This window comes from Entelurus aequoreus, linkage group LG18 (assembly GCF_033978785.1).
Source record: "Entelurus aequoreus isolate RoL-2023_Sb linkage group LG18, RoL_Eaeq_v1.1, whole genome shotgun sequence".
Classification (NCBI taxonomy): domain Eukaryota; kingdom Metazoa; phylum Chordata; class Actinopteri; order Syngnathiformes; family Syngnathidae; genus Entelurus; species Entelurus aequoreus.
In genome coordinates this window covers 48,648,879-48,660,516 of record NC_084748.1, presented here as the reverse complement: position 1 = coordinate 48,660,516, position 11,638 = coordinate 48,648,879, and the positions used below count along the sequence as shown (strand labels likewise).

Genomic DNA, 11,638 nt, shown 5'->3' with positions numbered 1-11,638 from the left:
CAGCACGCACAATCATGTGTGCTTACGGACTGTATCCCTTGCAGACTGTATTGATATATATTGATATATAATGTAGGAACCAGAATATTAATAACAGAAAGAAACAACCCTTTTGTGTGAATGAGTGTAAATGGGGGAGGGAGCTTTTGTGGGTTGGTGCACTAATTGTAAGTGTATCTTGTGTTTTTTATGTTGATTTAATTAAAAAAAAATTTAAAAAATAAATAAATAAAAATAAAACAATACCGATAATTAAAAAACCGATACTGATAATTTCCGATTTTACATTTTAAAGCATTTAATAATGTGTTAATTCCACGACTGTATATATCGGTATCGGTTGATATCGGTAATTAAAGAGTTGGACAATATCGTATTATCGGATATTGGCAAAAAGCCATTATCGGACATCCCTACTAAATAATATTGTTTGATATTTTACGGTAATGTGTTAATAATTTCACACATAAGTCGCTCCTGAGTATAAGTCGCACCAAACTATGAAAAAAACTGCGATTTATTGTCCGAAAAATATGCGGCTAATATATGGAAACATAATTAATTATTTATTTATTTCTACCTGTGCTCTTTATAATCCGCAAAGTACGGTAGGGCATCGTGGAATACGCGGTTATAATAATACTTTTATGACCATAACATTGCTACATTGTAATTAGTATTGTGATAGAAATGTATTTGCTGTTTTATGTAAGTTTGGCTGTGTTTAGGGCTGCAACAACTAATCCATTAAAATCGATTATAAAAATAGTTGCCGATTAATTTAGTCATCGATTCGTTGGATCTATGTTATGCGCATGCGCAGAGGCTTTTAAAAAAAATTAAAAAAATAAAAGTAAAATATATATATTTTTATTTTTAAATACATCTTTATTTATAAACTGCAACATTTACAAAAAGCTGAGAAACAATAATCAAAATAAGTACGGTGCCAGTATGCTGTTTTTTTAAAATAAAATGCTGGAAAGGATAGAAATGTAGTTTGTCTCTTTTATCCAATTATTAATCGATTAATCGATGTAATCGACAGATTAATCGATGATCAAATTAATCGTTAGTTGCAGCCCTAGTTGTGTTAAAGACTCATTTGTTAAAGATTACTGAGCGGTGTGGTGAAGGGAGAGTAATACCGTATGGTAGAGCTGCCAGGCCTTCTCCATTGGCGTACGGAGTTGTCATCTTCTTGTTGGTCATCACTCGGGCTGTGGCATTGTTGACCTAACACATCGGAGGTAAACACCCGGGGTTGTTAACACATCCATAACGTCGGTGATCAAATTGAAAGAAATGGGGAACGTGTGTATTGTGAGCTGCGGTAATCCCTTCACATTGGTTAATTCTGTTGATGAGCAGCGATGGCGTTTGATGCATGCGCTTCTTTTGGAGGAGAGAGACATTGATAACAAGAAGCCCTGTGAGTAGTCAAGCAGTCTGGCACACAAACAACACAATAGGCCTGGGCCGCTGCTCCACCACTTAAATACCTGGACCAGAAATGAAAAGTGAACGTTTTCCAGCCTGGATAACCAGCAGGTGTTTACTTGAATGGCTTTCAGCCGACGCGTTGGTACATTTATGTTGACCAACTACCTATCTTAGATGTAAACAAGACAGATTAACATCCATTAAGAAGATTTAGTCCCCATTTTAAATTTGTATCAACACATTAGTGTCAAAATAACCGAGCTACAGTATTCACATTAAACATAAAGCCTGTTCCGTTTTTGCACAAAGTTATTGAAATAAAATCAGTCGAGTTTTGGGTTTTTTTTGCTAATTAAATCACTTAAAAAAAATTTCAATAAAAATATCAATTTAAGGGCTTTTGTAATTTAATAATTTTTAAGATTTAATTGATTTTAAACCATGTTTTTTATTTATTTTTTGTATTTAAACCTTTATTTATAAATTTCAACATTTACAAACAGTTGAGAAATAATAATCAAAGTAAGTACAAAAACAGTACAGAAATAGTAAAATCAGTGTGGAGTTGAAACAGGAAGTGAGCTCACGTGGTGACACAACGCCTTCAAAATAAGAGCTCAAGGCATATACTGTGTAACAGCTTATAACAGGAACTTAACGTCGCAAAGAGGCAAGTCCATCAAAATAGGTTACATAAATACAAATAATATGGCGCTTATGAAGCCAGAACAAAATGTGATGACTTAGTTCAAATATAACTTTTTCAGCATATTAAACAATAAGTCAATTACCTGGACGACAAATTGAAATGATTGGTAAAAATATGTTGACCAACTAGTGTTAGCTAGCTAGTTACCTATCTTAGATGTAAACAAGACAGATTAACATCCATTAAGAAGTGTTATTCCGCATATTAAACTTGTATCAACACATTAGTGTCAAAATAACCGAGCTACAGTATTCACATTAAACATAAAGCCTGTTCTGTTTTTGCACAAAGTTATTGAAATAAAATCAGTCGAGTTTTTGGGTTTTTTTGCTAATTAAATCACTTTGATTTTTTTTCAATAAAAATATCAATTTAAGGGCTTTTGTAATTTAATAATTTTTAAGATTTAATTGATTTTAAACCAGGTTTTTTATTTATTTATTTGTATTTAAACCTTTATTTATAAATTTCAACATTTACAAATAATTGAGAAATAATAATCAGAGTAAGTACAAAAACAGTACAGAAATAGTAAAATCAGTGTGGAGTTGAAACAGGAAGTGAGCTCACGTGGTGACACAACGCCTTCAAAATAAGAGCTCAAGGCATATACTGTATAACAGCTTATAACAGGAACTTAACGTCGCAAAGAGGCAAGTCCATCAAAATAGGTTACATAAATACAAATAATATGGCGCTTATGAAGCCAGAACAAAATGTGATGACTTAGTTCAAATATAACTTTTTCAGCATATTAAACAATAAGTCAATTACCTGGATGACAAATTGAAATGATTGGTAAAAATATGTTGACCAACTAGCGTTAGCTAGCTAGGTACCTATCTTAGATGTAAACAAGACAGAATAACATCCATTAAGAAGCGTTATTCCGCATATTAAACTTGTATCAACACATTAGTGTCAAAATAACCGAGCTACAGTATTCACATTAAACATAAAGCCTGTTCTGTTTTTGCACAAAGTTATTGAAATAAAATCAGTGTTGTTGAGTTTTTGGGTTTTTTGCTAATTAAATCACTTTAAAAAAAAATCAATAAAAATATCAATTTAAGGGCTTTTGTAATTTAATAATTTTCCAAGATTTAATTGATTTTAAACCATGTTTTTTATTTTATTTTATTTTTTTGTATTCAAACCTTTATTTATAAATTTCAACATTTACAAAGAGTTGAGAAATAATAATCAGAGTAAGTACAAAAACAGTACAAAAATAGTAAAATCAGTGTGGAGTTGAAACAGGAAGTGAGCTCACGTGACGTCACTAACCGAAAGTGACATCACTGATCACGCAAAAATGATAAACGCTAATAAATTAAAATGGAAGAAGATAAAACATATTTTAACACACAAATGGTTTTTTTTGTTTACACGAGGACCGCTTTATTTTGTTGGTTTTCAAGACTCCGCTCCACCACAACGTGTCACCACTTCCGCTCTTAGCGCCTTCAAAATAAGAGCTCAAGGCATATACTGTGTAACAGCTTATAACAGGAACTTAACGTCGCAAAGAGGCAAGTCCATCAAAATAGGTTACATAAATACAAATAATATGGCGCTTATGAAGCCAGAACAAAATGTGATGACTTAGTTCAAATATAACTTTTTCAGCATATTAAACAAGTCAATTACCTGGACGACAAATTGAAATGATTGGTAAAAATATGTTGACCAACTAGCGTTAGCTAGCTAGTTACCTATCTTAGATGTAAACAAGACAGATTAACATCCATTAAGAAGTGTTATTCCGCATATTAAGCTTGTATCAACACATTAGTGTTGAAATAACCGAGCTACAGTATTCACATTAAACATAAAGCCTGTTCTGTTTTTGCACAAAGTTATCGAAATAAAATTAGTGTAGAATTTTTTTTGTGCTAATTAAATCACTGTAAAAAATTTCAATAAACATATCAATTTAAGGGCTTTTGTACTTTTAATAATTTTCCAAGATTTAATTGATTTTAAACCATGTTTTTTTTTAATTTAAACTTTTATTTATAAATTTCAAAATTTACAAAGAGTTGAGAAATAATAATCAGAGTAAGTACAAAAACAGTACAAAAATAGTAAAATCAGTGTGGAGTTGAAACAGGAAGTGAGCTCACGTGACGTCACTAACCGGAAGTGAAATCACTGATCACGCAAAAATTATAAAACGTTAACAAGTTACAACGGAACACGACAAACTTATTTAAACAAAAATATGGCTCCTATGAAGCCAGAACAAAATGTGATAGCTTAGTTAAAAGATTACTTTTTCAGCACATTAAACAATACCAATAATAATTATAACTAGGGCTGCAACTAACGATTCATTTGATAATCGATTAATCTGTCGATTATTACTTCGATTAATCAATTAAAAGTCGGATAAAAGAGACAAACTACATTTATATCCTTTCCAGTATTTTATTGGGGAAAAAAACAGCATACTGGCACCATACTTATTGTGATTATTGTTTCTCAGCTGTTTGTACATGTTGCAGTTTATAAATAAAGGTTTATTTAAATAAAAATGTATTAAAAAAAATATATATATATATTAAAGCTGCAAGCAGCGATGGACGGGACCGACTTTGAGGGCTCATAAAACCCAAACCGGAGCAGTAATTAAAACTCTATCATCAACTTTTAATCGGAAGGGTTCAATCTCTCTCCTGTGCTAATTTGAAGCCGACACGACAAACGCGCTCAGAGGAGATAATGTTTGAAAAAAGGTGACTGTTTTTACTCAACTTTTGTTTTGAAGGTGGAATTGCAAACTACTTCCTGTTGATTTTTGCTGGGGGTTGTCAGTGTATGAAATATAGGTCTGAGTGAGACCTACATAGAGGTTTTTGTTTCATGTCTCTACGACATTCCTACTGGGAGTTACAGGCAGTTTTGTCTGTTTTCTTCCTAGGGGGCGCTAGGGCGCAATTGTGAGTTTTGGGGTTTGGTTTTTTGATTAGATCGCAATTTTCGCCAGTCCTGATGTGTGTGTCCAATTTGGTGAGTTTTGAAGCATGTTAAGGGGGTCAAATTACAGCTCAAAGAGACGGCGGTATAATAATAAAACGCTAGAAATACAATAGGGTCCTCGGTCCCAAAGGGACTTGGTGCCTAAAAAAATTGCCTAGCATAGATCCAACGAATCAATGACTAAATTAATCGCCAACTATTTTTATAATCAATTTTAATCGATTAGTTGTTGCAGCCCTAATTATAACTATAATCATTTTGGTCACAATAACTATTTAACCATTTTATTTATTGCTTTGGTTGTGTATATTTGAGGGTCCCCACCCTCCTTAACAGAGACAGACTTTTAATTCAAGTGCAACAATATATTTTATTTGTTTGTTTTATCTAATTCGTACGGAGCCCCTAAAGGGACATGAAAGAATATATTTATTTATTTATTTATTTTTTTTAAAGTCCTAAAAAAACAAATTTTTTAATAATTTTTTTTTTTTTTAGATACGTCAAAAAAAAAAAGTATTATTATATTATTTTTTTACATGTATCTCGCGCGCACGAGATACATGTCTAAAAAAAATTACCAAAAAATTAAAAATGATTCAATTTTTTTTTTTTAATAACTTTATAAAAAGTTACCTGTCTAAAAAAAAAAAAAAAAAAATATTATAAAAACAAAAATTTCCCCCATGTCCCTTTAGGGCAGGGGTCACCAACCTTTTTAAAACCAAGAGCTACTTCTTGGGTAGTGATTAATGCGAAGGGCTACCAGTTTGATACACACTTAAATAAATTGCCAAAAATAGCCAATTTGCTCAATTTGCCTTTAACTCTATGTTATTATTAATAATTAATGATATTTACACTTAATTGAACGGTTTAAAAGAGGACAAAACACGAAAAAAATGACAATTACATTTTGAAACATAGTTTATCTTCAATTTCGACTCTTTAAAATTCAAAATTTAACCGAAAAAAAGAAGAGAAAAACTAGCTAATTTGAATCTTTTTGAAAAAAAAATTAAAAAAGAATTTATGGAACATCATTAGTACCTTTTCCTGATTAAGATTAATTTTACAATTTTGATGACATGTTTTAAATAGGTTAAAATCCAATTTACACTTTGTTAGAATATATAACAAATTGGACCAAGCTATATTTCTAACAAAGACAAATCATTATTTCTTCTAGATTTTCCAGAACAAAATTTTTTAAAGAAATTCAAAAGACTTTGAAATAAGATTTAAATTTGATTCTACAGATTGTCTAGATTTGCCAGAATAATTTTTTGGAATTTTAATCATAATAAGTTTGAAGAAATATTTCACAATTATTCTTTGTCGAAAAAACAGAAGCTAAAATGAAGAATTAAATTAAAATGTATTTATTATTCTTTACAATAAAATACATTTACTTGAACATTGATTTAAATTGTCAGGAAAGAAGAGGAAGGAATTTAAAAGGTAAAAAGGTATATGTGTTTAAAAATCCTAAAATCATTTTTAAGGTTTTTTCTCTAAAATTGTCTTTCTGAAAGTTATAAGAAGCAAAGTAAAAAAAATTATGAATTTATTTAAACAAGTGAAGACCAAGTCTTTAAAATATTTTCTTGGATTTTCAAATTCTATTTGAGTTTTGTCTCTCTTAGAATTAAAAATGTCGTGCAAAGTGAGACCAGCTTGCTAGTAAATAAATACAATTTAAAAAATAGAGGCAGCTCACTGGTAAGTGCTGCTATTTGAGCTATTTTTAGAACAGGCCAGCGGGCTACTCATCTGGTCCTTACGGGCGACCTGGTGCCCGCGGGCACCGCGTTGGTGACCCCTGCTTTAGGGGCTCCGTAAATTTGGTATCTAAACGTTTAATTTCAATTACAATGTTAAAATAGATGACAAATACACATTTTTTTACACTTGTAATGATATACTTGCATTATTATTATGTATTATCAATACATCCGTGGTTAATTTGGTCTCCAAAAATAAAGGCAATAATATTGGGGTTTTTTTGGACTATGTGTACGTCAATATATCGTCGAGGGTAATTTGTCATCGGCCCAGGCCTACGACACCATCAAAACAAACATTTCAGAACAAACAAAACAGCATTCAAAAGGAAATCGGAGGTTACTGCGAGGTAATACTTTTGGAAGAAAGAAAAAGAGGGAAATTGAAAGTGAATTAAGCAGCGTCGTCATCAGTTGTAGACAATGCAAAAGGAAAATACAGCAAGTTCCACAGAGCGGCTCACATCAGCGCAGGTGGGCACAACGAGTCAATCAGCAAGCATGAGCGGCAGCGAGCGAGCGAGCAACCAAATTAAGGCGGGCAGCCCTCCCACGCCGTACAGAAGGAAGAGGAAGGGGAGGGGCACTGAACAAAGATGGAGGGATGCAGGAAGAGGAAGAGGAGGAGCCAGTCCACATGAAGACACATACATGAGAGTGAAGGAGCCATCTTGGTGTGCAACCATCGACAACAACAACAACAACAACACATCTAGCGCTACAATGTGTAGAATGAGGACAAAGAAAGGGGATGCAAATCTCATTTGTCAAATCAAGAAAAACATCAACACTGCCAGGCATCCCAGGTCAGTGTCACACGCCGACACACCACGACCACCGACGCACACCGGCCACGACCAAACGGGTCAACAAGTCTTTTAGTTCAAGAGTCCAGGTGTGGATCTGTCCTTGGACAGGAGTGCCACGTACTGTGACGTGTATACGAGCGCCTACAGCCACACTCTCCTCTCCGCCGGGCTAACACGTGCCGGCACTCATGCTTCAGCATGCCGCCCCCCGCTAAGGCGCCAAAATGCAGCCAGTGGCCGGAACACGACACAGAGATGACACAGACCCGTATGATGTCATACAGATGCCAACATAAAGAGAGAGAGAGACAGCTAGGTAGTAGGGCTGCACCATTTTGAGAAAGAAAAAAACCCTTTTCCCCTACGCTTTGAGCCCTGCGGCGTATAATACGGTGCAGCTAGTTTTATCGATTTTTCTTCGCTGGCGGCCATGAAGCAACGAGGTCGCTCACTGCATGTGCTGAAGTGTCCTTCCGTTTAGTGCTTCAACACGGAAGTAGAAGTGTCCTTCTTCTAGTTGTCCATAGCGTTTCAACTCGTGTGGATTCTTCCGATTGTATTTATATAGCACTTTTCTCTAGTGACTCAAAGTGCTTTACATAGTGAAAGCCAATATCTAAGTTACATTTAAAGCAGTGTGGGTGGCACTGGAAGCAGGTGGGTAAAGTGTCTTGCCCGAGGACACAACGGCAGTGACTAGTGGCGAAAGCGGGAATCGAACCTGGAACCCTCAAGTTGCCGGCACGGCCACTCTACCAACCGAGCTATACCGGCCCGGTATAGCTCGGTTGGTATGACATATACTGTATAATGCATATGTTCCTTTTTGACTGTACTTCAATGTATAATAGACTGTATTTATATTATTCACATGTGAATAATGCTGTATAATAGACTGTATTTATGTTATTCACATGTGAATAATGCTGTATAGTAGACTGTATTTATATTATTCACATGTGAATAATGCTGTATAATAGACTGTATTTATGTTATTCACATGTGAATAATGCTGTATAGTAGACTGTATTTATATTATTCACATGTGAATAATGCTGTATAATAGACTATTTATATTATTCACATGTGAATAATGCTGTATAATAGACTGTATTTATATTATTTATATGTGAATAATGCTGTATAATAGACTGTATTTATATTATTTATATGTGAATAATGCTGTATAATAGACTGTATTTATGTTATTCACATGTGAATAATGCTGTAGAATAGACTGTATTTATATTATTCACATGTGAATAATGCTGTATAATAGACTGTATTTATATTATTCACATGTGAATAATGCTGTATAATAGACTATTTATATTATTCACATGTGAATAATGCTGTATAATAGACTGTATTTATATTTATATGTGAATAATGCTGTATAATAGACTGTATTTATATTATTCACATGTGAATAATGCTGTAGAATAGACTGTATTTATATTATTCACATGTGAATAATGCTGTATAATAGACTGTATTTATGTTATTCACATGTGAATAATGCTGTATAGTAGACTGTATTTATATTATTCACATGTGAATAATGCTGTATAATAGACTATTTATATTATTCACATGTGAATAATGCTGTATAATAGACTGTATTTATATTATTTATATGTGAATAATGCTGTATAATAGACTGTATTTATATTATTTATATGTGAATAATGCTGTATAATAGACTGTATTTATGTTATTCACATGTGAATAATGCTGTAGAATAGACTGTATTTATATTATTCACATGTGAATAATGCTGTATAATAGACTGTATTTATATTATTCACATGTGAATAATGCTGTATAATAGACTATTTATATTATTCACATGTGAATAATGCTGTATAATAGACTGTATTTATATTTATATGTGAATAATGCTGTATAATAGACTGTATTTATATTATTCACATGTGAATAATGCTGTAGAATAGACTGTATTTATATTATTCACATGTGAATAATGCTGTATAATAGATTGTATTTATATTATTCACATGTGAATAATGCTGTATAATAGATTGTATTTATATTATTCACATGTGAATAATGCTGTAGAATAGACTGTATTTATATTATTCACATGTGAATAATGCTGTATAATAGATTGTATTTATATTATTCACATGTGAATAATGCTGTATAATAGATTGTATTTATATTATTCACATGTGAATAATGCTGTAGAATAGACTGTATTTATATTATTCACATGTGAATAATGCTGTATAATAGATTGTATTTATATTATTCACATGTGAATAATGCTGTATAATAGATTGTATTTATATTATTCACATGTGAATAATGCTGTATAATAGACTGTATTTATGTTATTCACATGTGAATAATGCTGGATAATAGACTGTATTTATATTATTCACATGTAAATAATACCTAAGTGTTTATTGGCCCCTTCTTTGGCTACTTTTAAGACCCTTCTTAAAACCCATTTTTATTCACTGGCTTTTAATCTAGCATGAGACTTTAAACTGTTTTTAACTTTTTTTTTTTTTTTTAACTGTTTTTAACTGAAGTATTGGGACACATTGTATCCAATACAAAAAGCTCTGTTTTTATCTCAAAAGTCCACAGTATTCTGGACATCTGTGTTGGTGAATCTGTTGCAATTTGTTTAATGAACAATGAAGACTGCAAAGAAGAAAGCTGTAGGTGGGATCGGTGTATTAGCGGCTGGCTGCAGCAACACAACCAGGAGGACTTTGACTTGGATAGCAGACGCGCTAGCCGCCGACCGCATTGATGATCGGGTGAAGTCCTTCGTCGCTCCGTCGATCGCTAGAACGCAGGTGAGCACGGGTGTTGATGAGCAGATGAGGGCTGGCTGGCGTAGGTGGATAGCTAATGTTTTTATCATAGCTCTGTGAGGTCCCGTTGCTAAGTTAGCTTCAATGGCGTCGTTAGCAACAGCATTGTTAAGCTTCGCCAGGCTGGAAAGCATTAACTGTGTAGTTACATGTCCATGGTTTAATAGTATTGTTGATCTTCTGTCTATCCTTCCAGTCAGGGGTTTATTTATTTTGTTTCTATCTGCATTTAAGCCCGATGCTATCACGTTAGCTCCGTAGCTAAAGTGCTTCGCCGATGTATTGTCGTGGAGATAAAAGTCACTGTGAATGTCCATTTCGCGTTCTCGACTCTCATTTTCAAGAGGATATAGTATCCCAGGTGGTTTGAAATACAAATCCGTGATCCACAATAGAAAAAGGAGAGAGTGTGGAATCCAATGAGCCAGCTTGCACCTAAGTTACGGTCAGAGCGGAAAAAGATGCGTCCTGCACTGCACTCTAGTCCTTCACTCTCACGTTCCTCATCCACGAATCTTTCATCCTGGCTCAAATTAATGGGGTAATCGTCGCTTTCTCGGTCCGAATCGCTCTCGCTGCTGGTGTAAACAATGTGGAAATGTGAGGAGCCTTTCAACCTGTGACGTCACGCTACTTCCGGTACAGGCAAGGCTTTTTTTATCAGCGACCAAAAGTTGCAAACTTTATCGTCGATGTTCTCTACTAAATCCTTTCAGCAAAAATATCGCAAAATTATCAAGTATGACACATAGAATGGATCTGCTATCCCCGTTTAAATAAAAAAAAAGTCATTTCAGTAGGTCTTTCACTGAAATCAATATTGAACATCGTATAGTGCATTTTTTTAGTTGGAAAAAAACGAAAGTCAGACGTTGTCTTTTTGTGTATTGCCATCGGGTGATCGCGGCATCCTTGCTTGTATCGTCCGTGTTGATGGGCTCATATCGCCCGAGCGCTTTGAAGCCGATGTAATCATATTTTTCCCTCTCGCCGGCAAGTCGCGGAGCTCTCCGTCTGTACTTTGTGTGCGTAAAGCCGACCCCCCCTCCCCCTGCTCTCCGT

At 33.8% G+C, this 11,638-nt stretch overlaps 1 protein-coding gene across 5 annotated transcripts in view; it reads right to left on the bottom strand.

Annotated features, from left to right (window-relative positions):
* LOC133634216 (RNA binding protein fox-1 homolog 2-like) overlaps positions 1 to 11,638 on the bottom strand; it is a 144,749-nt gene that overhangs the window by 27,930 nt on the left and 105,181 nt on the right. For all 5 annotated transcript variants that reach the window (XR_009821912.1, XM_062027315.1, XM_062027317.1 and 2 more), the window contains one exon: positions 1,149 to 1,236. Coding sequence is in view for 4 of the 5 variants with exons in the window: in XM_062027315.1 (XP_061883299.1) it covers positions 1,149 to 1,236 (88 nt within the window). In the remaining variant the exon portion in view is untranslated. The remainder of the gene's footprint in view (positions 1 to 1,148; positions 1,237 to 11,638) is intronic.